The following is a 27,598-nucleotide window of genomic DNA, read 5'->3' as shown; positions in this document are numbered from 1 at the left end:
AAGACCATGTTGGGTGTAGAATGGAAACAGTGTGATTGAGTCGGTCAGGGCCACACAGAAGCACTAGACACTAGTGCTCCATGAAGCTTTTGAAAACTGGAGCTTCCTTACAGGTGACTACTGAAGATTCTACACTGTTGAACTTATTTACAGTTGCAAGTTAAGTAATCAAACCAAAAATAAAAATAATCTTTTTAAGGTGCCGGCATAGTGGTGCAACAGGTAGAGCTGCTTCCTCATGGGTGGTGATTTTAAACTGGCCGATTGTGTTTTTATGCATGAGCAAATGTGTGTTTGTGTGTGTGTGTGTGTGTGTGTGTGTGTGTGTGTGTGTGTGTGTGTGTGTGTGTGTGTGTGTGTTTGTGAGATTACCCAATGGACTGACATTCCGACCAGTGTGTACCCTGCTTCACAACCTCTGCTTCCAGGATGGCCCCTGGACCACTGTGACTGCATTGGACGAGCAGTTATTGATTCATGGACAGGTTTTTAAATAGATTTTGTATTTCATGACATACTGTCTGAAGGCTCTGCAGCACTTTCAGTTGCAGTGAATCATGATATGCGCAATAGTAATGTTTGCAGTAAAACAACTTTTACAATTATGGTTAAGTATTGTAACACAGACCTACATTAACCGTCATCTGAATAAACATGCTTCTATCATTTTTAAAGCCAGAGACACACAAGAAAAAGCAGTTCTGAAGCAAAAACAATTAGCTGTGAAGCACTGCACTGGCATTAGCTGTAAAAATATTTTGAAGTGCAGTAAAAGGATATTTATGTCCCTTCACAGATGAACCATAGATTGCGGCACAGTAACTAATGTGCTAACATTGCTTTTAATTGTTGACGCACTCATTTTTTACTGTATTTGGATTAGAAACTAGATAATCTGAACTGTCAAATTCCATTTTGAAATAAAATTTTCCAAGATTAACATGGAGACTAATGTGATTCATGGAGATGTAAATCATAAACGTTTTATTTGATGATCTAATTCAATCCAGGCCACTGACGCACACAGTTTTCAGGCCTGATCTGCTAAAATGTTGTAAATTTTATCCAAAGGCCTCTGCCACACTCTTTAAACTGGTTGGCACTGGTTAGCAACCAAAGCCTGAATATTCCCTGACATGCATTTTGTGACCATAAGTGACTGATATTGGTTTTGTGACTTTAGTGAACTGAGAGTCAGGCAATCTTCTTGCTCCGATCTGTCAGTGGCTGATGATGTCATATACATGTAGGCTGCATTAAAATAAATTTGCTTGTGCGGGTCTGCGTGTTTTCAGCGAGTCATGAAAGTGAGGAATCCCCACTGTAATATGCAACCAAGTGCACTTTGCACGCATCTTGGGAATCAAGTGAAAAAGTCACTTCAGTCCTCCAGGGTCACAAAGATCAGAATGAGGCATTTTGAGAATCTCTGTGGGGTTTTGCTTTGAGCTACACTCAGAATCTAAACAAGGCCCTGAGAACGGTTAATCCTTCTGCCTCCTCTGGTTCATCCAGCACATGTTGCTATGGATGACTGTGGTCGTGTTCGGTAGCTTAAGACCCTGAGAGGTGACAAGAGGAGGTGAGATGTCCCATTAAAGGCAATGTCCACCATCATGCCTGTATAAGGCTTGGGGAAGAGGAGCTGAGGATGACACGTGGGCTGAAGGCGTATGCCATGAGTCCCGCCACCTCCCCCACCCGCAGGACCTGGCTCTGGTCTTCTTCTGCTAATCCAAACAAAGAGCTCCACCAGCACCGGAATGTTCTGTCCCGATCAAACGAGGGGGACTGCAGCCTTCATGAGTTGTCAAGAAGTCTCAGTGTGTATGACTGTGTACAAAATATAGGGAGAGGGAGATTCTGTTTTTGTGCTTCAGCTAAGAGCATAAGTTGTCTTTTGGCACAGCATATGGATTCTCTTATTCACTCGATTGCCATGTAAAGACAGAATTAATCAGGGCAACCCCCTCCTCCCCAGAGCTGACTGCCTCCACCGTTTGCATAAGGACTGCACCGCATCACTGCGGCCAAGACCCACTCCCTGCCGTAGTGGTTCTTGAAGGACGACCCCCACAGCGAGGTCAGTCAGCAAAGCAGAGGCCCACAAAGTAACAGATCTTTGTTTTTGTGGGTTTCAGTTTCACCCGGTCTTCTTGAACCAAAGGCGCTTCACCAGATTTATTGCCTGAAAGCGGGAACTCGAGATGAATTACCTCGCTGTCGAGATCAACATTTGTTCAGCTGAGTCCCACAGTGCAGATGAGGACCTTTCTCCTAATTCCTAATTCATCTCAAAAGCAATAAAAAGAGTTTTCTCCAAGGTTCGCACTTTGCACTAACGTTGTATCAAATATCCAAACTGTTGCCCCAGAACAATGATTCCCCTGCCTGCCTCTGCCACCATTGATATGTATTTATGTATGAGTGTTTCTTCCAGTATTCAGTGAATACTTTCCACGTTGTGGAGTTGCCCTGGTGATGCCTTTGGGCCAGAGCATCTTGCGAAGGGGAATCAGTCACATGAAAGATGTGATATTTTGATCCAAATGGGTTTCCTTCCTGTGATAAGGCTGTCAGAACAGTCTAGCACTCACCCCATATCCCAGGGTCAGAGAAAGAAGAATTTGTCCCTCCATAATGACACCAGCTTGCTACCCGGCTGGTTCCTCTAGTCATAATGCAAATAGTAGAAACACACATACAATAAGAAATTGACCCAGGGAGCTGGATGTGCATCACGACATTGACAGAACTCCAATTTATTGACGTCTCTGCATCGGAGTCCGGTTTTCTGGCCATCAGCATAGGACACCGCATTTGGTGTCTGTCCACGGTGCCTGGCTGGAGGCATCTCTGCTGCCAACGGCTTCAGAGTCACAATACACCGTCACCTTGTTTGTTTCATCCCCACCCCCTCCAATTGCTTGCAGTCACAAACAGTGGTGACATTTCCACCATCCAATTAAAACGCGCTGACATTCAAACACTTCGGAAGGAGCGACATTAAGATTAATTTCTTGTAAAACCCAATGACGTTACATGGCCTGTCAGCTCAGCCATATTTGTACACCTAGTTGCCAAAGGGGTCATGAGTATCCCAAACCCAAGCGTTCCCATTAACCGCTTGTTATGTCAATGGCTTCATTTTCAAAGTGTTTAAGGTGCATCCTTTTAAGAAGGAAGATCTCAGGCATCACAGTAAGATCCAGTGGAGGACTGTTGCTCCAGACTTTCTCCGTTGCAGTCATCTTGTAAGTGTGATGTCTTTCACCATGTTGACATTTCATTCATTTCAGGAACATTTTCAAGGCAGCTGTGCTGATCAAACCACACCCTCCTTCCAGATTTCCTGGCTAGTAACAGTCACTCTTTCTGTGTGAGTGATGGGACATCCAGCAAGTATTATATGAAGCCATGTTGGACATCTGGGTGGTAGAAGCTGATTGGTGGTGGGGAGAATGGGAGGAGCCTGAGGTTTGAAGGTCAGATTGCACTACTGAGTATGTCGGTCCTTGCCCAGGGATACTCAAGCCCATTGAACCGTTGGGTGGTGTTGGTGGGGTGGGTGCTGCAAGATCACGCTCCAGGAAAACTTCCTCTCTGCTCATTAGAACATGCAAGGCCTTTTCCCCTTTCACAGCCACACCAGAAGGGAATAAAGGCTGCAGAAAACACAAGCCTTTTCCCAGCACGGTCTTGACTGAACTCTAAAGCAGAGAGCCTTAACAACAGATTGTCTCCACTTTGCCTGACCTCTGCTCTACGGCATTAAAAACAGCTCTATTACGGCGCAATCTGTGTCACACCGTATCATATGGACACCACCAGGACTAATAAAAATATTCGTATTAAAAATGGGTGGTTGGGGTTGGGGGTGTTCAACAGATTAAGCGTCCATAATCCCGGGAGGAGGGAGTTTAAAATGCATCTGAGGCTGAGTGAAGAGTACTTTGGGATAAATAACCCTGGAGCAGAGTCCATCTGAAACAGATCCTGTGCCCTCCGCGCCGGTTTGAGTCAGATCTGTCCTTACTCCAGCTGTGCTGCACTCCTGGCATCTGGGACAACATCTGAAGATGATTTAATCAGTTCTCGTTATTAAATCCTGGGGAGAATGTTGTCATTGGCCTGGCATGAGTCCACCCATGCTTTTCACATGCGTTATTCTTCTTGCCTTTGGGGCGAGAGGTCGGGTTTGGCAAAGTGGAGGGCAGAGCGTGGTTTCACGTGCCACGCGGAGCTGGACAGCTACACACAGGCACACACTTTCATCATCAAGTCATTTATTGAAACACACGCTGCAAATTTATTTTGAAAACGTGCCTGGGAATGTTGTGCTGTAGCTCTGTGTTGCTGGGACGAGACGTTGAGTTAAGTGGCTGTGTTTTACTGGGCAAGACATGAAAATTTCTGGGGATTCTTTGGATTTACAATCTCAGTGGGTGGTCTCTGTGCAGCTGGGTGGTCAGGCAATATCTGCAGCTGCCACCTGCTTGTGAACGTATCAACGGCACCCCGCACATCTGCTGAGCCCTTCAGAAAGGCTAGGCCTGAACACGGCCCTACGCTTTCACGTAGGCATTACACTCATAGAGAGACTCGTGGAGAGGCAGCTTTATGACAACCACATGGGCTTTATTTATCAGAAAGAGCGAGAACTAGTGGGATGCAAACAGTGGAAAAAATTAATCATTGTCTAGGTCTGAAAATGAAACACCCCACACACACAAACACACACACCTTGATTCCTGGAACACGTGCCATTTGGGATGAATTTCGACAGAATCCCACGATCTGGTAACAAGGCCTCTTTTGCTGGAAAACATATCGAATGTTGCTTTCGGATGAGTGATTCCTTGTGCAATGCGCTGCACGTGAAATCAGATCCTATGACAAGCCATTAGCGCCCACAGGAAGCGTCATCAATCCCTGGCTTTGCTTTTATTAATTTGCTAATGTGGTGACACGGGCTTAAAGGCAGAAATTCAGCACCCCTCTCCTTGAGAACACAGACAGTGTGCTGTAATGCATGGTCCCCTGTTTGAAGCGGCCTTGTTTTCTAACCTCAGCTCCACACCCGAGGTGCCAAACGCCCTTCATTAATCTTCAGGGCGAAACACCTTGCATCAGCAAAAACAAGAGTGTGAGGATTGTGTCCAAATTTTACTTTAATAAAAAAAGAAAAAAATCTGTCCTGTTCCCTCCCCCTTCCCCAGCCCCCAATCTCTGGCTCTGTGCACAATTCCCTTTTTAATTAAGAGGAAAGTGTTTCCAAAGAGATGGTGCATATAAGACAAAGCACTTAGCATGTCTAGCCTTAAATAAGATTTTACATTCTGTTGCCGAAAATAAATCCATTTATTTAGTGCTGCAGGGCTTAGCTTCTACCAGCTAAAAGGGTTGTACATTGATTATAGTTGAACCGCTACGCCGCCTTGAGTGCATCCCTAAGGGCCTTTGGCCTTGCCGGGCCACAGGAAGAGAACACATCTTCATCTCGTTCCGCGAAGCCTCCGAGGCTCTGATTTCCGCAGACACACTCGAAAAAGCCACCGTTCATTGTGGTAAAAAGCAGCGCACTTATCTACCTTAAATTCTAAATCGTTTCATTCATTTTGCAAGGATGCAGAAAGCATTCTCTTAGGTTTAAAACCATTTCTTTCCGTCACTGTGGGCAGCAGCTCCGGTTGTTGAGGGTGTATTGACGCTGCACTAAACACGTAACGGCTGAGGACTTTAAACGTTTAGTTAGACCAGCCTAATAAACGAAACGGTAATAACGGTACAAATGAATTGTGGGAAGACTGTGTGAGTTTACAGGGCACGCTCACAGCAGGTAAACGACGAAAAAAAAATTCCCCACTCAAAGCTTCATAAATACCACATGTTTTGGGCTGGCGTCCATCCCGCCTACGCGCGCGCTCACAAACAACAGTTGCTCCTGCCGTTCTGTTATAATGAACCTTTATAAATGGTGAAACCTGCCGTGAGGTCCGTGACTCATGTGCTGTGGAACAAACGCTGGCCAGGGCTCTCCGCAGGGGAACCGCAGCGCTCCCGATAGCGGGCCAGAGAGATGCCAACTTTCGTATTTCACCGATGGCATCACGGTGCTTATTGTTGTTTGCCATACCAATTAGTACAGATTACTCATAAAAACAGCTGAGGGAGGCTTAAGGGCTTGAAAGCAGCCTTGTAAAACTTTCAGTTTACTCTTTTTCGGTTTGTCTTGAAAAGGCCTCAAATTTTTGCTCTTCAGGACCAGGCCAGAAGTGCCTTTACCCTCGTGAACGAACAGGCTCCGAAATGAGCTGCACGGTGCCGTCACTAGGAAGACAGGCTGGACAAAAGATCGAGAACTGCGGTGTGAAAGGGTGACGGCGGTGCACGGGGAGGGAAGAAGGAAGGGCCTGGGCTGTTCCGCTGCCCCCCTCTGCAGAACAGGCCTGCTCACGGGTGCTGTAATTATTGATCAGCGCCACAGGAGCCGTCCGGATTACACACAGCTGCTGTTCATTTTCCTCATCAGCTCGCGGATAATAAGAGCTGGCCGCCCGCCGCCGGAGAAGTGCCTCTCATCATGCCTGAGACGCAGCTGTGCTGTCACTAGCTCTTTCGCCCTCCTACAGATGGAGCTGGCTGTTACGGTGGTCCCAGCGCTGCCGTGTGGCTCGCTGTCGCTGACCGCCGACCACGGCTCCGTTGTTTTATTTTCCCGATTTTGAGATGTGCTGTTTCCGTTCACTTTAATGGGTTTCCAACCTACTGCTGTTAGTGAGCTGCTGACTTCTTTGTTTCACTGAGATGCTAACAGGTGGTCCCTGTGGTCTTCAGCAAATGATTGGTTTGAGCGATAAAGGGTCAGATGTTGAAAGCTCTCGAATCATGGATTTTCTGAGATACATTTTTCATTATGTATTTATGGTGTTTGTATTGGGGAAGCGCGGTGGCGCAGCGGGTTTGGCTGGGTCCTGCTCTCTGGTGGGTCTGGGGTTTGAGTCCCGCTTGGGATGCATTGCGGCGGATTGGCGTCCTGTCCTGGGTGTGTCCCCTCCGGCCTTGCGCCCTGTGTTGCCGGGTTAGGCTCCGGCTCATTGCGACCCTGCTTGGGACAAGCAGTTTCTGACAGCGTGTTTATATTTATGTATCTTCACTTATCTACTTTTTAAATTTCTGCTTGCTGCAGAGCAACAAAGATGTATATTGACCCACCGTGTTACTAGTTGCAGGAAAACACACTCGGACAGAATATGAGGTTTGGACCAGCTTACCTGAGCTTACATAGTATTTTCATTTATCATTCTGCAACATTTTTACAGGATCTATCCTGTGAATAAAAACAGGGAAGTCTGCATTACCAAGCTTGATAAAAGTGACTTTGGAGCTGCCAACAGATCGTATTACAAACATTTATTCCTTTAGCTGACGCTTTTCTCCAAACGTACAAAGGTAAAGAAAAAATTTTAATTATTTCACTGGGTCATTTAACTGGAACAGGTTTGTGTTCCTGGTTGATCGGACGAGGAGCCAGCGTATAGTATTCCTGTCTAGTTTTCCTGTTTTTGAAGTGTAATAATGGTTTAGTGGAAGTCTGTTTTTGCCTACGAAACCTGTCGCAACACCTCTATCATGTAAATTAACTCATGCGCTCTGCTTCTTCCATTATGATCCGAAAATCTGTAATGACCTGTAAAAAGAGGAACCTCCTGGAAAACGGCAGGAGTATTCTCAAGGCCCATAAAGCAGTTAGCCTCCCATTAAGGCAGTATTTATTAGTGATGCACGAGGGACAGTTTGCGTGTTTTCTGAGCTCTGTCCCATCCCTGGCCTTGCAGTCTAATAATATCGAGGCAACATTAAAGCAGCAAAGTTTAGATGATGAAATTAGTGCAGAACAGCTCCCCGACTAAGGGGACGGGTCACAGGGAGGGCCTGTCGACAACAGCCCTGTAATCCTACACACCCCCAAAACTAGCATCTCCCTGTCGAATATGTGACCCGGGCGAGGCAGTTTCAGCACTGGAAACCAAGATCTCCAAAGTTTGTTTTCTCTGTCCCCAGCTCGCTCATTTCTAAAACGCTCAAGGAGAATTTCAGTTTTTTCGTTCCTTTTTTTTTTTTTTTTTTTTTGAAAGAGGAACTGGGGAGTTGAGAGGGCTTTGCTGCGATCTGCGGAACATGTTTTATTCTGCGAGACATACTGCAAGAAAGAAGCGCCGAGACACCCCGCATTCAGAGTACAGTTTAACAAGATTTCATTTGCTGCTAATTGGAGAACTTTAAGCGCAAACATATGACGCTTTGCTTGGTGCGACAGATAATTTAACCTTCGCGTTTCTCCGGGATGCAAGTGCTATCTTTGGCTCCGTTCACGCTAAATGTATTTTGTAGCTCTTTTAAGGTTTGCCGCGGTAAACCCGGGATTGAATTTTCGGCGCCCATTCAAACGAATTCGTGCTCTTGATTTGTTCAGACGCTGCAGATCCAAACAGCCTTATTCCGTGTTTTCTTGAGAAATTTCACAGTAAGGCCTCCTCAGAGCTGCTCTGTGTTTGTTTTCACCCTGTGGCCTAGATTCCTGCTCTGCTCCGCCGTGTGCTGTAAAAATCACAATGTGAGGTGACAGATCCCGCTGAATGCCTTTATGCCCGAATCTCATTTAATCATATTCATAGGCAGACACACACTCTGAACTGGAAAACATGAATCAGCCGTGGAAGGGCTTTTTCAGGCCGCCAGAACTCTGGAATGTTTTCTGTGTGGGTGCGTAAGCTGATTGGACCAATCTCTGGGAGGCGCGAGTCTGACCTCTGACCTCCGTTGCCACACCGGGGGACTGGCTGTCGGCACACACCCCTCCGTTGAGTAAGATCCTCGACCCAGCCGCTGTGCACCTCCTTCCAATCGCTCTCACCCGAGGCCAGTTCATCTGGTTTCAATCTCCTCTCTGAATGGGATGGGCCAAGCTGGGCAGGTCAGAGCAGTTCAGACCCAGAGTGGGAGTGGGATCAATTTGTGGGCTACGCTGGGAGTCCAAGTTTCGTGTGAGGTGAGGTGTGTGCGGCGGGTGGAAGGTCAGGAGGTGCGGCTCCGGGGAGTTTGGTGCTTCTTGTTGACATGCGGTGTTGGAAAGCAGTCCTGCGCACTTTAGCGTGTGCATCCGTGGGAGCACCACCTGCTCTTTGGCTTTGGAAAGCGATTTGCGTTTCCCTCCGCCTTTCTCATAAACTCATTTCTACAGGGCCATGAAGGCAACCATTGTCACTCCCAAGTCTGCGAGGAGACGGGGGGCTGCTTTACTTGCCGTTATTGCGCTCTCCCAGCACAGCACACGCCGTAACCGTTTGGACTTGTTATTTTTAGCCGAAGCAATCGAGCAGAATAACGCACGTTATGCACATGTTATAAATCCTGTGACAGCTCTCATCTTTCAGCTGCCACTCTGCGGCAAGCGATGGAAAAACGGGAGGGGACCCTTCTCGACTCTTTTCAGTCAACTTATAAAAATGTCCGGTGCGAGTGAGGCCCTGGTCCTTTCCATAAATTCCTGACATCGGAACATGCTCAGATCCGGCGTCATGTGTCAGAATATGGCAAAGAGTTGTCAGCCAATCCCGGGGTCCGTAATGCCCGCATTACTAAATTTAATCTGCGGGGATCGGAGCACGGAAGAGTTGACTCAGAGCATAAAGTCTTCCCTTCCAAATGGCTGCGTCACCGGAGACAGCCGTATCAGCACCTCCGTGCCGCAGCCTTTTAATGGTCGATGCTGCCAGGCATTACTGCTGAGTAAAATACGGACTTGGGGGTGCATTTTCAATTAGCCGCGTTTTACGCACCACTATCCTTTGTATTTACTCATATCTTTATGGGCCCTCCCACAAGTTGTAAAAGTGGCATGGGAGGTGCTGTTTTTAAAACCCCCCAGAGATTTAAATTAAATTTAATAAAAACTAACAGAACAGTACTTAGGAGGCAGGCAGTATTTCATGTTTGCGCTGGCCAACCACTGCTAGATAGCATCCATCACTGGATCCTGGAAGAGCGAGATACATTTCACTTCCTCTGTTCATGCACCTAGTCAGCTGTATTTTCCACCTAATGGACATAAAAAATTGCAGATTGCAGCAAAATGGACTTGGCAGCACAAAAGCTTATTAAGTATTGATCCTCGGAGGTCAATGCTCAAAACAAGCCTCAACAATGTTAAAGGAGCCCACTAGCAGCCTGGCCGCAAATGGAGATTAGACCATATAAATAAGGGGACAGAGAAATTGCCACTCATTCTGTCTCCTTGACTGGAGATTAGACTGCGCAGACTGATGGGTACATATGCCCGAGGTTTTAGACATTAGCAGCAGTAATGGCAGATTGAAATCAAGGGGAAATGATTCTCTGTAGTTCCTCCACAGCTGGGATGTCCTGTGTCAATGTTAAGCATTCCAGGGACCCCCGATTGGCCCCAGGGGCCCCAGTCCTGCTCAGGCTGGCTGGCCATAGCCAGTTGCTGGACTAGTCAGGTGGTCACTTTTCCGTCAGCGTTCAAGTGGTCACAACAAGGGTCTGGACTTGGCAGATCATTTTGAAAGCATCCTTCCCAAGTTTCGCCCAGGATTTCAATTGGCTGAGCGCACCTGTGTCTCCGCCTGCTTTGGTCAGCGGAGACCAAACTTGGCCCGCATTTGTAGCTGTATTATCGATGTTGGAACCGGACCCTCTCACGCTATGCACTTTTTGAGAAGTTCAAACCCTTCAGCTCCTCGATTCTGATGGAAGCGTAGACTGACTGCGGTACAGCTCAATGAGTGGTCTATACCTCAGCCACTGGAACACAAGCCTACTGTGATGAGTATTTCCTCTTTGTGTTCGGTGGTCCCTGCCAATGAAAATAGTTTAGCGCTACTCAGAGCTAGTAAAAGCTATGCAGACAACAGCAATCTAGCATAGATTCTTGGAAAACGTCAAGCATCATTTGAGTAGCGGCACCCAATGCCAACATTTATTTTCAAAGGAAAGCGGTAACTACGGAATATCTATCTAAAACACTCGTTTCTAGACCAGACCTGAAACATGTGTTTCCTTTTAATATCGCAAATTGCTCAGCCACTGCTTCCAAATTGTACTGGAGTACTCTGTGGGCCTGACACACACACACACTCCACACACTCCACACACCCACACACACGCCTACGCACATGCAGTTCCAATTAAGAGCAGTGAGATGTCCATGTTTTTTTTGGACCGGCTCGGAGCCCTGTCTTTGGAGCTCATCTGAAGTCAGCCTCCAGGGAGCTGCCCGGTTCGGACCGCAGTGCGTCTGTATATTTTTCATTAATTTATTTGTTTTTCTTCACCATCATTGTCATATTAAAGAGCCCCTTTGTGGGCAGGGGGTGTCGAAGGACCCTGGCCATTTAAACTCTGAACCACAAGCATGCAGACGCACAGTCAGATTCACAAAACACAAGCATGGACACAGCGACTTGCAGTTGTTTGGCCAGGTGATGCTTAGAAGAATGTGCCAGCACTGTGTTGAGAGCTTCCACAGGCCCAGTGTGTTTTTCTCCATTCTGCTTCAGCACCTTTACAGGAACGCAATGAATTTCACAGCGACTCTGCTAGGACATTACACAGCCCCTCTCTAATTACTTGGCTTGGATCTTATGCTATTGCATGTCTCTCCACACCAAGATGTCTTGACAGCTCATCCATCGGGACCTGCGCAGATGTGCCGAGGTGTTCGCAGAACATCCCCAAACACTAATGTGTGGTCTCTTTCAGAAATACACGTTGTAACTGCCCTGATAGCTAACACGCTGCAGCTGTGGATATTGTTCATGGAATATTGCCTGTCACATAACCAGAAAAGCCGTTTCAGGAGCATTTTCAAGTCATGGCTTTGAGGGAATATCCTGTAATAGTGTCAGAGCGGCATCGCGGCTTCAATTAAAATGTAAATGCAAAACACGCATCTGTAATGACTCATTTGCTTTTAAATAAAAGCCAGCAAGTAGCAGCTCGAAAGGGGTTGCGCTCCGAGTCTCTTTTGCACTCGCTGTCGCTGTGCTTCATCTGAAAAAAGTCGCTTATTGTTGAGATTTCACAGGGACCACATGAAGGTAGCAGGCGGAAGCGGGTGGGAATGCTTACGTCATTTGCAGAAATTTCCGAAGCCGAGTTTGTACACACTGAGGCCTCTGGGTAAAAGCACTGCCTAGCATTAAAGAGGTGTTCATATCTGGAGGAGCTACTGTAAATGGTAAGTTCAGAATCACAACCTCATCAAGGGAACAGCTTGAACAGATGCAGAATGCAGACAAAGTAAGCAGGTTTGGCCCGTTGGAGCGATAATCATGTTGCTTTTCCCCCAGTTTTGCTGAGAGGGATCCTTTGGGGAATTACCATTTATTTATTTCATTTCTTGATTCAATGAGTAGAAAGATCGGCTCCTCTTGATCACGTGGCCTGTGAGCAAAGGTTTGATGGTTTCTGAAGGCGCGCTATTGTTGGACATCAGGGAAGAAAATGTAATGCTGGGCTTTCAATTATTCAGCTGTTAGAGGCATTTAATTCTTTTTTTCCCAGAGGTCTCTGATTCTCCTCAGCTCCTCGACTGCAGCAGTTGCCTCGGAAGTGGCTGATTCCTTGTTTTGAGCGCAGGCCCGGCCCACCCACTCACAAATCCATCAGGGCCAATGAGAGCGGATACTTCGCCCGTCTCGTAAGGACCAAGCTTCTATGAAAGCCCACTTTCCATTACTGGACAGCGCCCTGACATTTAATATCTCCACAAGTGGCTAGGCGAAAGTTCGCCGTCAGCAGAGGAGGACTCGGTGGCCGCAGCGATGGGGAGAGGATTACGGCCCTTATCCCTTCAAAGTGCAGCCTCCAGTCAGATGGGAACGAAACACGAGCTTTTTTTTTAATGGCCCAGAACCATATTCATAGGATTTTTTTTTCTCGACTCAAAAACAAGGAGCGTACAACGCGCCCAGCCAAAAGCAGAGCACACTCGCCGGAACGTTTAAAAAAAGGATTTACTCCGGCAGATGTGCTAATTAAAAAGTGCTCAGCAATTTGAATAAACAAGAGTGCGGGGCTCGGGTTTGAGCTGTACAGGCGGTGGCAGTTCACGCTAACGTCTCCTTGCAGAAATCCATCTCACGAACTATCGTGAACGTGGGAAAATTTGGGTGTTTGTGCGACTGCCGAATTGGACCCAGTGCCCCAGCCCTACCTCATGTCCGTCTCTGACAGCTCTGTACATTTCCTTTTGAGTCCAACAATGAGCACCCTTCCGTTCTGTGATTCCCAGGATCGAACCTAGATCTTTACTTTCCCTAAATCGAAAAGAGCTGTGGTGCTAAAAATTCATAGATGGATTAAAGAAAAATAACAGGCAACAAAAACCTTTCACGTTTTCAGATCTTTAGAATTTACTTGCCAGTGTTCAATACAGTACCAGTCAAGAGTCTGAGTACATCTGGGGATCCTTGAACAGGCGGAGTACTTGAACAGAACAATGTGGACAAGAGTGAAAGCAAAGCAGCCCAGAAGTGTTCTGCATCTCTGGGAACTGCTGCAGAAGAGCTGAGAAGACATTGTGGCTCGTTTCCTGATCAAATTTGTTGACCGAATTCCTTATGGAAAAAACGTTTCCAGCACATGAACCTTCATTTTTGACTGGTATTATGATCCAGTGTTTCTTCCTTTAGTGCACCTTCCATTCAAACTTGCACTATGTTTCACATGTAACCCCCCTGGGAGTAGGAACCAATGAGCTCTACAGCCTCAAAAGAGTTTATTGCTGCATCCTGTGGCAGTCTGAGTAATACCCCTCCCTCCCCCCGTTGTTTGGTAGATGAACCTGTCATTGCTGTAAGATATAAAGTTTTGTGCCGAGTGGTAGGGCTGAGCGCTGCTCTTCGCTCTCCAAGGCCGGAGTATATTACTGGCACTCCTTGCTCTGACTCAGTGCCTGACTCGAAAAGGGGTAATAGGTGTCATATATCAGCTGGGACTCACAAGCACTGCACAACTGACCGTTGCCATTGGATACGCTATGTGGTGACAAGAGAATATAGGCGCATGTTCACCTTCCCACGTGCCTGGATGGGCTCACAGGCCGTGTTGTTTATGACAGGCTAGCCATCACGGTAAGATGGTTGAAAAAGAGCCCATGTGTTGTGAAATGTTGGCTTACGGGCTCATGTGGGGTTGCTGCCAACTTATTGTGTCTGTCATGCTTTGTGGGGGAAAGATGCTGGGACATTTCGAGGACACTCAGGAAGCAAGCCAAATTTGGGGGTTTGAATCAAAGAGAGGCTTTCGTCCTTTTTTCCTTTCCGCATCTTTGTCTTATTCTTTTTTGGGTCTGTGTCGCTATGCTGCTTTTAGCTGCGAAAGCTTTTTGTTTTCCTGCGCCTGGGCCCCAATATACAGTAAGGCGATGTGCTGACTGGGATGTGGAGCTTGACTTTGGGCAATGTGAAGGATTCGGGGGGCTGGTGCACCCCAGTGACTGTGCTATAATAAGATTGCCGGATTCAATGGGGAGGCAAATTTACTGGAGCACAACTGCCCCTAGAGCATTTCTGTAGAAATTGGCTCCTCTGCCTGCCCACTCGGCTCCCCTCAGTCAAAGCGGCTTGCTTCCTTTTGTTAATTATGATATCCTCACCCTTCCTCGGGCCCGGACCGGGTCAGACCTCGGCCGGCCGCACTCCAGAGAGGTGGGAGATGAGGGATTGAGCGGTCATTAACATAACTGCCTTATCACAGGGCACCATTCATGATGCTTGGGCTGGCGGGCCTCTCTAACTTTGCATTCCTCTTACCCTCCGGTCACCCTTCGAGGGCAAAAAGAAAATGAGAACCAGCTGAAGTCCTTGGGCACTAGTAAAACTTTCTACTGGGTCATGGCAAGACTTTGGAGTGTCCCCCCACTCTTAAATATTCAGCATGGCTTTTTTGCACTCAATGTGGCTAACTGAAGTCCTGTGCTTTGGAATAACAGTAAACTTGCCACAATGAAGGCAAAAGGAGACTAATCTGTATTCCAAACCAAATCAGAGGAGAGTGAATATGGCTAGTGCATGGATGCTCTTGAGCACGTATGATTGGTTGGCTGCGCAGTTGTGAGGGTTGCAGTTGGTTGGCTGTAGTGCGTGCTCTTGGGCATGTGTGATCTGTTGGCCACACAGATGCCCCTGAGTGGGTAAAATAGAGTGTTGACTCTGCTCATTGGTTCTCCTGTGAAAAGGGAAGGCCTACTGCCCGGGTCGTACAAAGCACTCCACTCAAGTGGATTTTGTCCCATTCAGAGCAGCCAGCTGCGCACATCCCAGAACACCCGGCACATGTCTGCAAAATGGAAGCACACAAAAGCAGGCTAATTGTGGACCACAACCCTATCCATCGAGAGCTCCACTGAGACCCTATGACCGTTTGCCGAGGATGGAAAACATTATTATTCAAATCCACAGTCAATCTGTTTCTTTCTGTGCTTTTCTAATGTTCATTAAATATGCCCTAGCAATATTTGAAATGATAATTTTTTTTATCAAAGGATAGATGGATGATGATGGATTGTTCGATCAGTGGATGGAATCTTCTTTGCTTTGGAAATTTCATCTATTCCATATTTTTTGAAAACCACTGGGTTCTTTACTCTTACATAGTTTATTCATGTCATACATGTATCTAAATTAATATGGGTCCTCTGTGATGGACTGGTGCCCCATCTAGGTTGTACCACTCCAAGTCCAGTACCCAGTGATTTTGGAATAGGCTCTGAACCCCCACAACCCAAACGAGGATAAGCGCTTAACGAAAGTGAGTGAGTGAATGTGGGTCCTGCATATAGACTAGCTGATTTCATTTTCCATCTTGTTCCATTAATCTTATTTGCTCATTAAGGGGATGGGCTCACTCTGTTTTCTTGTCAAGCTCCTTTCAACAGTCCCACTGCACGCAACACAAATGTGCAGTGATCCCAGTGGGCGCTTTCCTATCCCGCAGAAGGATGTTTTCCCAAGAGGCAGGAGCCCTGCCCGTGTGGTCTCTGGAACTCACCTGTGGGTGAGAATGAGCTGTGCAGAACCACACAAACCTGTCCTCAGGCCTCCTACATTCCCAGCGGCCCACTCCCCCCTTTCTAAAGCTCCAAGGAGAAGAGAGACTGGGTGTGGGGGGGGTGGGGTCACCAGACGAACATCCTCAGTCCCCACACTTAAAACTCCCAAGGAGCCACCGCAACTCCCAAACTGACACTGGTGAGCACCAAGATAAATGGCTCTGCAAATACTGCATTAAAAAGTAATGAACAGGAATACCTACGGGGAGAAAGTCTGTTGGCGGAGCAGGGCTCTTTCTGCTGAGCTATGCGTTTTCTGCTGGACAGGGAGTTGAGGAAGGAACGTGTCCCACTCTGTGTGGAAGTGGAGGGCAGGAACTCTTACATGGTCCATGTGTACCCTAGTTTAGTGCTTTCCGATTTCAAGAGCGGAGGACTTTGAACTTCTAGCATCTATCAACATTTTTGTCAGGGAGGGTAATACGGTGTTTTTGTGGTCGGTGTGTTCAGCATGAAGTTTACATAAACTCCAAGTGGTCCAGAGAGGACCACAGCTGTCAGACATTAAAAATAATGGTCACTAGTAGGAAGTTGGTATGGAATTTCTGATAACCATCCCATATTGTTGTCATTCAGCAACACCCAACATATCCCTTGATCCCATAAGCTACACTATGTTTGTAGTTCTATAAAATTTTGTACGAAATACGAAAGTCTCTTAATAAATATGGAATTTTGCAAGATTCATAGCCAGCCTGAAGCACTCATCATTTTGCATAAATGTATTTACGACGTATTTGTTGCAGTTTTCTTCACTGCCTCCAACTGAACAGAAAAATAAACATCTCTCTACATTGTTTTCCCGTAGTATTAAAAATAAACACCAAAGATATCGGTTTTGTTTTTGCATGTAAGCCCAGTGGATCTGAATTTCCTTTCTGTTTTACCAATGCTTCAGCCCCACCAGGTGGGCAGGATTACATATCCCCGAGCCAAAACTTAGCGCAAAAACCCCTGACGCCTCTTACTAATTCCCTTCGAGCCCCTGACTCTCTGTGGCACCCTGCCCCAAAGCAACAAAGCTGTCCTTCGTGTGACCCCAACCTCCGGCTGATCCTGGGGGGCCTTCCTCCGAGAGCGGGACCCCACACTGATGCAATTCATCTGCTTCTCCCCAGTTCTGCTCAGCCTGCTGAGGGCATGTGCCCAAACGGAGATGAAGAGGGTGGTGGGAGATAACGCCACGCTACCCTGCCACCACCAGTTCCAGTCGGACTCGCAAACGCTGGACATCGAGTGGCTGCTGCAGAAGCCCAACTCCCAGCAGCGAGTGGTGAGGACACTTGCTTTTTTGTCTCTCCACTTGCTGCCCACTTTTATTTAACACAGTGGCAGAATTTAAGGGTAATTCATTCATCATTTTCCAAAGTGGATCAAACACATTCTAATTCCATCCACTGTAGTGAGTGGAACACCATTTCCATCTATGGAAAATATTTCCTTACATTATATGTCCTGCATGTTTGTGAACTGTCCTGCAGTAAGAAGTGTCATTGTGTGCAATTAAAATCTCCCTTTTACACATCTACAGCTGAATTCATTTGCGCATCGGTGGCACATTTGCCAAGTTTTATATTTATTTATTCTTTTTTGCATTTAGCTATCATTTTGGTTCCAGGATATTAATCGCTTCACTAATATTGAGGAACAGCACAATGTCACTTTGTGCATTTCAAAAGTAAAATTTACTAGTAATTTTTAAAAGAAGTCATTTGGTTTAAAAAAAAAAAAACAATGTTTTGATTACCTCACATTTTCCCCAGCAAATAAGAAGCAAATGAAAACAACTGGAAGGTAAACATTAAATGCTTTGATATTTTACCGTGATGGAGCGTTACATTTAATATTTAATCGGAAAATAACACGGAAAGAGCTGTTAATTAAAATCAAACATCTGAAAATTTCATTAGAAGCGAGACTGCGCCCGTAGTGGAATGAATAAACCATCCTTTTGTGCTCAGGATGATAGTTTTTAAGAGGAAGAGAGCAGCTTGTTAGCCTTTAGCCCATTCTGCATGGCAGCACGAGCAACGTGTGGCGGTAACAGAGTCGATCTTCTCTACCGTCCGCCTCGGAGCCAAGGAAGTGAAAGAGGACAGACAGGAGTAGCACCAAGAGTCATCGGGCTCTTAAAGGCATGGTTGCTGTTAGTGCGTGCATGAACTCGCAGCTTCATTACCGCAGAGACTCTCACACACACACGCACATATCACACACATTAGGCGTACAGCCAGTTGTGCACATGTACAGAAACACTCATGGATAAACATCCAAGCATAAACACACACCGTTCTCTCCATGTGTGAATATTCTGTAAGATGCAAGCGTACTTGTTATACACCCATACAATCATTAACACACACGGAAAGGCACGCACTTCATCATTTTTTCATTTAGCTGATGCTTTTCTTCAAAGCTACCTACATTTATTTACCTACTTATATAGCTGGATAATATGTGGTGGAACTACTTGGGGTAAATAGCTTGATCAAGGGTACTACAGGAGGAGATGGGATTTGAACCTAGCACCTCTAACTTCAAAGGCAGCAACTACAACCACTCATTTATCTGCTGCCCCGAGACCATTTATGTTTATTCATTTAGATGACACTTTTCTCCAGAGCTCCTTACAATGCTACGTACAATTATTCATCCATTTATGCATCTAGGTTATTTTTAAAAGAGCAATTTGGGGTAAGTACATTACTCAAGGGTTCTGCAGAAGGTAGCGGGATATGAACCTGTGATCACTCTTAACGGAAGTCAGAAAACAGACCACCTTCAGAGCACATACATAAACGACGGCATACACCCATACGTTGACATCGACACACACACTGACACACAGTCGTAGCCATTAATACACAAAGGTATGTGCGCACTGCTGACATGAGCCAGCACCTGGCGATCCCAGCAGCACTTCCTTGAGTGCAAAACGGGCCGTTTGCAGAGAGGGCAGGCAGGTGGATGTATCCGCAGTGAGCTGGACAGGTACTCGGCCGTACTGACGATTCGTACCGTCCTCCAGCAGGCTCTGGGCAGCTGGGGGGATATTAAACCAAGCCGAAAATTGGCGGCCGCCTCCGTCCCATTTTTGTGCCGTCAGCAACAAAGTGAGGAGCAGAAACGCGCAGTCGGGCTGTGCCGCATGCGTGCTGTACAGACCAGCGGGGAGGCATTGTGGGATGCTTCGGGGTGGAGCTCTTAACCGCATTCTGCCCCGTCAGGTGATCACCTACTTTGGGGGCAACGTATACTACCCCAGCGACAGCGAGCCAGGCCGGGCGACCTTTGCGAGGGACTATCTCCAGGGCGACGCCTCCCTCCTCATTGGAGACCTCACGCTGGGTGACACGGGGGACTACACCTGCAAAGTGAAGAACGGGGGGAAGTATCTCTGGAGCACCGTGAGCCTCAAAGTGCTGGGTGAGTCCTGGGACAATTATCCCACATTTACCAGTTTTACTTCAGATTTGTTGATGCAGCAAGAAATCATCTATATTCAGGATTCACATTCAGTCCTTTTCCCCATTTTTCGATACTGGACACTTTAAGAGGGTTATCTGTAGCGCTCCTTTGTTAACCCCCAACTGGAGTTTGACGTCCACTTCCAGTGCGGTATGTAGCATGGAGGACAAATTTGAAGCGGAGGACAGAAAGGGGGGTGATGTACGGTCGGCCAGGTGCCTGCAGGGCTGTGAGTGGAAACGGGTGAACAGCACTCTCTTCCAAGTGCGCTACATTGCCGGAAGCCTGCGGACAGCAGAGAGGACAGAGCCAGTTGGCTCACAGCGCACACACTGGAGGAGGTGTGTGGCTGTGTTCAATTTGTTTTGGGCATTGTGTCTCAAGAGAAAAATGTTAAAAATTGGGTAACAGGCTACTGAACAGGAATGCCTTCAAGCCAATTTCGAACAAGACTGTCATTTCACTTGCAGAACATATCTATGAGAACGAGCAAAACTGTTTCACCCCGCTCTCTAAGATATCTAGGTTTCGGATAGGATATTGTCATGTAAATATGTTATTTTCCCATTCATTGACTGCAGTAATTCAGTTTCTAGACGAGTCTAGAATATTGAAACGTTTAAGAGTTCGGGTGCAGATGGAATACTGCTTTTGTTTCTTAGACCCTCAGATTATCATCGGACATGGTTCACTGCCATCCTGTTCAAATCAGCCGAGCGTCAAGGGCAAAAATGGAATTGGAACAGACTTATTCTGAAGTTGAAGGGTCAGGTCAGAGCTGAACCCGGAAACATGGATTCATTGAGACACCACACAGATTAATTTGATGCAGTTATAGGTTTGGACTCGAAAGGTCTCCTGCAGTAATCTCTCACTTTCCCCTCCTCTTTACGTTTCGGTGAGTTAACGCCTGTATTTGTACAAATTGCCCACCGCATTGCTGTGACACTTTCGATTGTGAGAGTTGGCTGTTTGCATCTCTCTTTTTCAACGCAAGGATAATGACTTGGCAGGAGACCCAGGGGCTGCGAGCGCCGGCAAACCTAAGTGTTCCTGACAGACCGCAACGTGTACTGCGGGAGCCCCTGGGATCTCTCTCCGCCGGCCCGTGACGTCATTCGTGGAAGCGTTGGAGCTGAGATTCAAAGTTTTGCAAAAAAGGAATGAAGCGGATATCTGGAAAGGGATGTCGGGCTGAGGGCCTAGGGTCTGAGTCACATTGACGGGAGGGTTGGGGGCACAGAGAGCAGGTGTTTCAGCTCCACGTGGTCCTGGAAGTTATTGGCGGTGCTGTGGTTTCTCTCTCTGCCTTGAGCTGAAAGTGGGAAGGGCGCTGCGGACCTTTGACTAATAGCCACGCAGGTGGTGTGACGCTCTAGTACGGCAACGGAGAGGGCCTGTTTTGGCTCGAGTTCCTGGAGAAAGCACAGACGCTGGACTGTTTTCGGGCTTTCAGTTTGAGCAAGCAGCAGGTTTCATGCGTGTCTTCAGCTCGTCAGGTGGCCAAAAGGCTGCAAGTTCAATCTCAAGAAGGGTTGTGCTGCATTTCCAAAGAGCGGGCTGCAAAGTGAAAGACGAGATTTCGATCAAGGTGTTTGTTAATTCAGGGTGTGTTGATTGCTTGGACTAATCCAGGCATATACAGCTACTCATGTGATGTACATTGGTTCATATGGTGGCAAGAAACTAACTGCACTTAAAAACCACGCGTCTGCATCCAAGTGTCTCTGCTAATGTAATGCACACATTGAATCTTCTATGAGATGTACGTTGCTTTGGAGAAAAGCGTCTGCTAAATGAATAAATGTAAATGTAAATGTAATGCAGTGCCAGGGCTCAATAACTATGTGTGAAATGTTTGAATCCCACAGTAAAGCCCTCCAAGCCCCAGTGCTGGATGGAGGGCCGGTTGCTCGAGGGCAGCGACGTGAAGCTGAGCTGCCGGTCCGCCGATGGGTCAGAGCCCATCCACTACAAGTGGGAGAGAGTGCTGGACAAGGGCAAGAGCATAGGCAAGCTGCCACCTATGGCTCTCATAGGTAAGGACCTGATGCACCCTGTCAGCAAAGGACAGCGGGAATGAACCAGTAACTGCAACCCTGACAGCTCAGTTCCCTGCAGCTGAACCTTTAATTGAAGTATTTTACCCCAAATAACTTGGGTGGAAATATCCATCTTTTACTGTGCAATGCAGCACTGTAAGCTTATTCAAGTGAAAGCATCTACAAAGCAGTTATAAGTAATAGACAATATACTGTATATATGTCCTCTACATGTGTATATTTCCTATTCCTATTTCCCTAGAAAATATCTATCTATCTATCTATCTATCTATCTATCTATCTATCTATCTATCTATCTATCTATCTATCAAATTTAGCTTGATAAAAGAACATACGGCCAGATAAACAGATCCTCTTGGGGGGGATTAAAACATATTGGCATTATTAAGGACACGTCTCTTACTTAAGGGCATATTTAAACGAAGGAGGATGTGGTCATCATTGTGGATGACTGAGCGTTTCGTTTTACTGTTCAATATGGCTGAGTTTGGTCTTCGAAGACACAACTCCTGAGTTTTGCGAGTGAGCTTGAGTCAGAACAGCACGGTTATCCACGACCTTACAGGGGCCACGTTAAAACACTTGTCAGGAGTAACGTGCTGTAATTCAGAGTGAAGTGTGCCTGCGGGCGTGTTTTAACTAAGGAGTTCTTAGTCAGGCTCCACCCACCCTTCCTCACAGTATGAGCACAGCGACACATTTTCGTTGTCTTTAAACAGCGCTCCCTGTTTACACTGCCTGCACTGCCCAATGCAAGCAAGAGTCTGCAAAACAGTCGTAGACTTTTGGACCGACCCGATTTTGACACCTCCGCTTCTTCCCTGCAGATTTTAAAAACCCCGAGATTGTGACCTTGAGGAACCTTACCCAGGAGAGCACTGGGGTCTACAAGTGCACGGCCTCCAATGATGTTGGAGAAGAGAACTGCATTATTGAAGTCACAATACACTGTGAGTATAGCCCCATCCATCCTCGAGTGGCACAGTGATGATGATGGATTCTCCCAGTATCCCCAACTCCCTGGTCAACCACTCTCTCCAACCTCCAAGCCCAACGACATAACCCAGCAACAGCTTACTGGAGTCACAGGCTCACCCCAAAACTCACGACACTGGTTTTCTACTAGGTGTGGACAGCCTGGGCCTATGCAGTATGATGGACTGGAAGTGTAGCAGATCATGACACATACGTATCAACTATGTGTCTTCTCCATGACACTTTCTATGGAAAACACATTAAAACTTTGAGTTACGGCCCAACCGACCTTCATGTCTGCATGTTTCCATCGATGCCGGAATCACATTAATAGTGTTCTGTTGTTTCTTAAATGTAGATGTAATCAGTTTTAATTTTTTGCTCTCATTTCTCATTTCTTAACTAAATTAGCATAAATTGTGTGGGATCATCATTAGAGCAAAATTTCATTTACATAGACCCAAAAAAGCCTTTTGATGTACTATATGTAAATGCATGCTTATTCCAATCAGCCGGTCAAGTTTAATAAATCATCCATTACAGCTGAGATGTACCATGTTTTGCAATCGAGGATGCACAGTAGCAGTCTGAAAACTTGAAACACAATTAGCGCTCTTGATGGATGACCACAGTCGGTTGAATGACGGCGATCCGATGATAGAGAATCTCATGGACACCAAGAGAGAAAGAGGGAACAGCAATTACTACAACAGCCATGGAAATTAGACCAAAACAAACAGCCTGATTATTTAATTACAGTTTTAGACTTTGATCATGTGGCAAAACTGGGTAAAACAGAATATTTTATGATGGTAAAGATTACAGAAAATGACAGGGCAAAGACAAACTGAAGTAATATGCAGCGAGACGAAATGGTGACACAGATAATATTCAGCTCCATGGTTCAACAGATGGCACTTTGATTGTGAGAGTTAAATTACGATGTTGAACAGGATAAAAAATACATCCTTGTCGAAAGCAAAGCGATAATAATGAACGATGAAATTGCAGTGGCTCCTTCAGTCTTTTCCCACAAGAGCACAAAGAAATTGTTCAATGTGTAGCAGCGTGTGGTGCGAGCAGAATTATAGCACTGGAATTTTGAACGGGGGGCAAAGCTTTATTATCAGCATCCTGCGTGCATGCATCTCTGTACGTGACTCAAAGTTGGTTCCTACCCACAGACGTGCGGGGAATTGGCGTGGTTGCGGGTGCGGTGGTGGGTGTGTCCTTTGGCGTGCTGCTCCTCATCCTCATCGTCTGGCTGGTCTTCCGCAAGAAGGAGAAGCGGAAGTACGAGGAGGAGGAGACGCCCAACGAGATACGGTAAGTACCCTTCCCCCCCCGGCCAAGAGGGAGACCCCTCCAGCACACCCCACTCAGAGTGGCTCCCCAGGGCAGTTTCACCCCCTCTGCCTCCCACCCCTATGCTGTACTGATCCACACCTCCTCCATTATGCATAAGAGGCTGATGGGAGATGCTTGTTGCAGCATCAACAATTTTTGTTACAGTTTAGCGTCAGGACTGCAGCTCATTTGCGAGTGTTAAAATGAATTATAGAGGCTTGGGGGTGGCTGAGCGTAAATAATGCACACATCTGAGGGGAGTGGCTTAAGGGTTTGCAAGTTGCATTTCCTGCGCATACTAAGTGCTTTACAGCGGCGTGCGACCAGTGAGCCGCATGCTCCTTTTTCCCCGCAGAATGACGACGGGACCCAGTAATGTACCGTAGGAACATTATAGACGATGTGTTGGAGGGGAGAGCCAAGAACATGACGCAGGTTTCTCTAGCGGTGGCCAAGGGGCTGATGTCATCTTTGTAGGGTTCAAGCAGCCAGAGGCTCTCCAGGAATCTTTGTAGGAGAACAGTTCGTGTCCATGATATCCATCCATTATCAGTGGCCGTATGTTCCGTACAGGGTCATGGTAGTCTGAAGCCTATCCTGGAAGCATAGTGCATGAGGCAGGGTACACCGTGGATAACACATCAGCCCATCAGAGCAGTGTACACAATTTTTCACTCAAACGTCACACACTATTGGCAATTTCGACTTATCGACTCACCTGACACGCGTCTTTGGACTGTGGGAGGAAACCCACGCAAGCACGGGAAGAACAATCAAGCTCCGCACAGACTGAGTGGGATTCAAACCCACAGTCCAGGAGCTGTGCCATGTGTGCTGCCTTGTGATATTTTCAGTTATTTTCAGTCTTGTTAGATGCACTTGTGTGTACATGGGATTGCGGGTCTTCCTGTGACCGGAGGGGTTTATCATGAATGGGACTGAATGCCCCCCGTCGTTCCCTCACCAGGGAGGATGCTGAGGCCCCCAAAGCCAAGCTGGTGAAGCCCAACTCGCTGTCTTCCTCCCGCTCCGGCAGCTCCCGCTCCGGGGCTTCCTCCACGCAGTCCATGGTACACAACACGGCCCCCCGCGGGCACCGTCCCCGGCCCCCGGCTGGGACCGCCCTCAAGGAGAACGGACAGCCGCCGAGCTTTGGCCAGGCCCCTCCGGCCTACACGCAGGTGGTGTCCAAGACGTCTGAAGCGGACACCCCCAAGTTCACCTCGAAGAACATGAGCTTGACGGCCGACGCCCCGGCTGTGGTCCCTGCCCAGACCAAGGCCTTTCAGACTGTGTAGGAGGGACATCGACGCCGCAGCGTGCAGTGAACCCGGCTGCACCCTTTCCACCCCCTGGCTGCACCCCCTCCAAATCCCACCTGGAAAGAACCATTTCTTCAAAAAACAATAAAATGCACAAAAAATATTGGATGTCATACATCACTAAGAAAAACTTTAAATGAATGCATAAATAAAAGGGGAAAAAATAAGAAGTGCTTGCCCCTCCTAAATTCAGTTAAAAAAGAGCAAGACAAAGAGCTACAGATATTAAGATGTCTTCCTTTGTCTGTCTTGGCAACAGCAGAACATGTTTTATTTAAACTCTGAGGGCATGAAAAGTTATGTTGCCGATGAGGTGGAAAAATCCCAAAACAGAGTTTATTTATTTTGTAAAAAGAGAAAGAAACCCCAGAAGGTTGGGGAGAGGGACACCCTGGATGAAAAAAGGGAAACGGATGTCCAGGGCAGAAGGCAGGTACCGAGGAGTTATCTGAGAAGATGAGTTCCAGTGACTCATCGTCTAACAAGCTTCACACGAGGGGATGGAAGGGGAATTTTCAATCCCAATCTCTACCGTCGTCGTTCAGCGCCAGCCTTTCGCCCACACGGCCCGGCTATCTCCTCCCAGGATGCACAGGGAGATGCCACTTCATATTGCAGCAGAGGATTCAGAACGAGGGGCGGGTCGGAGAGGGGCGTCTCGGAAAACACACTACGCCGCATCCCATCATGCCCCGGTACGATCGTCAGCCGCAGGCATCATGCTTGCTGGACCAGAGGGTTCCGCACGCAATGAATCACAGCGACGTGGAGGACTTTGGAAGGAGGTGACTCATTGTTGATGCTAACATTTCACCCCAGAGGACACATTTTTCAGAAAATGCAGAAATTGAGGTACTTGTCATAGGACACAGCGACAGCACGGGGTCGTCCCTCTTCGTCCAGACCCCGTCGGGACACGCTCGGACACCTACAGCTTTCTGGACAGCCGGCGGTCTCGGAGAGCTTCTTGCCAAGTACAGAGAAATTCCAGTCGCAAAGCTCTCTGGGTGGATCACTTTGATGGGGAAATGTACATGAAACTGTTAAACAAAGAGCTTTATCTTTTCCCCCAGTTTTATTCTGTTGAGACAAAGACTGAAGGTTGTTATGAAGCTGGAATTCAGCTTTATGTAAAGTGCCAAAAGAATCTGGTGTTGCCGTTGGTCCGCTGTCCCTTTTTTCCCATTTCTTTCATGTTTCCTTTTTTCCCCAAACGTAACGGAAACAGAGATATGTAAAAAAAAAAACTATGAATGTGCATTCCACAGCAGGATTATTTACAGGCGGCACAGATGGTTATGTTTTCTCCTCGGAGTTGAGCGCGTCGATTGTTAAATGAATTTCATACCATTTTCTTCTGAGGATATATATATCACACACACACACATTTTAGAGCGAGTTCTTTTCTTTCCATTCCCGCCATTACAATTACACTTGATCATCATCCGTTATTCCTCTGATTCTGCTCTTGTAGGTCCCGCATATTCTATTCTTTTTTATAGTTCATCCGCACTTATTGTAAGTGAATGCAAGTTTAAACCGTGACATGTAGCCCATATTGTGTGCCTTTGCAGTTTCTCACCCTTTTTCAGTTTTCTCTCCTAGGAAATAATTTAAAATATTTAAAAAATGGAGAATTAAACAAATAAACTGTTTAAGTATACATCTTTTAAAAATGAAGTATAATATATGAATATATGCATACATAGCACACATGTATATACACACATATATGTATATACATGTGTGTATATAGAACATTCAGGGTGTGCTCATGCAAAGAAATATAATGTAATAAAATAAATTAAACAGGGAGAATCCTTGCAATAGTGATCAAGCTACAGAAATGTATTATGTATTCACCACTGTTTCATGCTGTACATAAGTATAGGAACACTCATACACACACATACAACATCATTTACTTTAGCGAGGCAGCGAAAACTCCAAGGGGCCGATGGAAGATTGCGGATTTTCTTTTTTGACTTCATTTTTGCAGCCGTATTATTTTCAAATCGCACCAACACCCTTCGCTCCCTCTGCAGACGAAAGCAAACAACTGTCCAGGCTTAACCTTTGCGAAATGGCAAATGGGCTCGTGTCAAGCCGCCGTGTTTTCTTCTCCGCTGTCTAATATGCCTTTTTAAATCAATTCCCTCTCGCAGGCGGGCGTCTCGTTGGTCGATTCCAGGCGGCTTTGGGGCGAAGTCGAGGAGATGGCGGTGGTAGGGGAGACAGGTGTTTGTGCGCGTAGGGCACCGTTGCTGTCGACTGTCTTCTCTCCG

General features: G+C 46.8%; 1 protein-coding gene across 1 annotated transcript in view; it reads left to right on the top strand.

Annotated features, from left to right (window-relative positions):
• The window catches only part of LOC108932151 (CXADR-like membrane protein), a 48,566-nt gene extending 21,657 nt beyond the window's left edge, over window positions 1-26,909 (top strand). Inside the window, exons 2-7 of the mRNA XM_018748372.2 lie at window positions 17,257-17,411; window positions 19,366-19,564; window positions 21,478-21,645; window positions 22,497-22,619; window positions 23,829-23,970; window positions 24,959-26,909. Of these exons, the coding sequence (XP_018603888.1) occupies window positions 17,257-17,411; window positions 19,366-19,564; window positions 21,478-21,645; window positions 22,497-22,619; window positions 23,829-23,970; window positions 24,959-25,289 (1,118 nt within the window). The 3' untranslated portion in view covers window positions 25,290-26,909. The remainder of the gene's footprint in view (window positions 1-17,256; window positions 17,412-19,365; window positions 19,565-21,477; window positions 21,646-22,496; window positions 22,620-23,828; window positions 23,971-24,958) is intronic.
• Window positions 26,910-27,598: the final 689 nt, after the last annotated feature.

Source organism: Scleropages formosus, chromosome 10, assembly GCF_900964775.1.
Source record: "Scleropages formosus chromosome 10, fSclFor1.1, whole genome shotgun sequence".
Classification (NCBI taxonomy): domain Eukaryota; kingdom Metazoa; phylum Chordata; class Actinopteri; order Osteoglossiformes; family Osteoglossidae; genus Scleropages; species Scleropages formosus.
The sequence above is the reverse complement of the archived record's forward strand: the minus strand, read 5'-3'. Positions and strand labels throughout refer to the sequence as shown.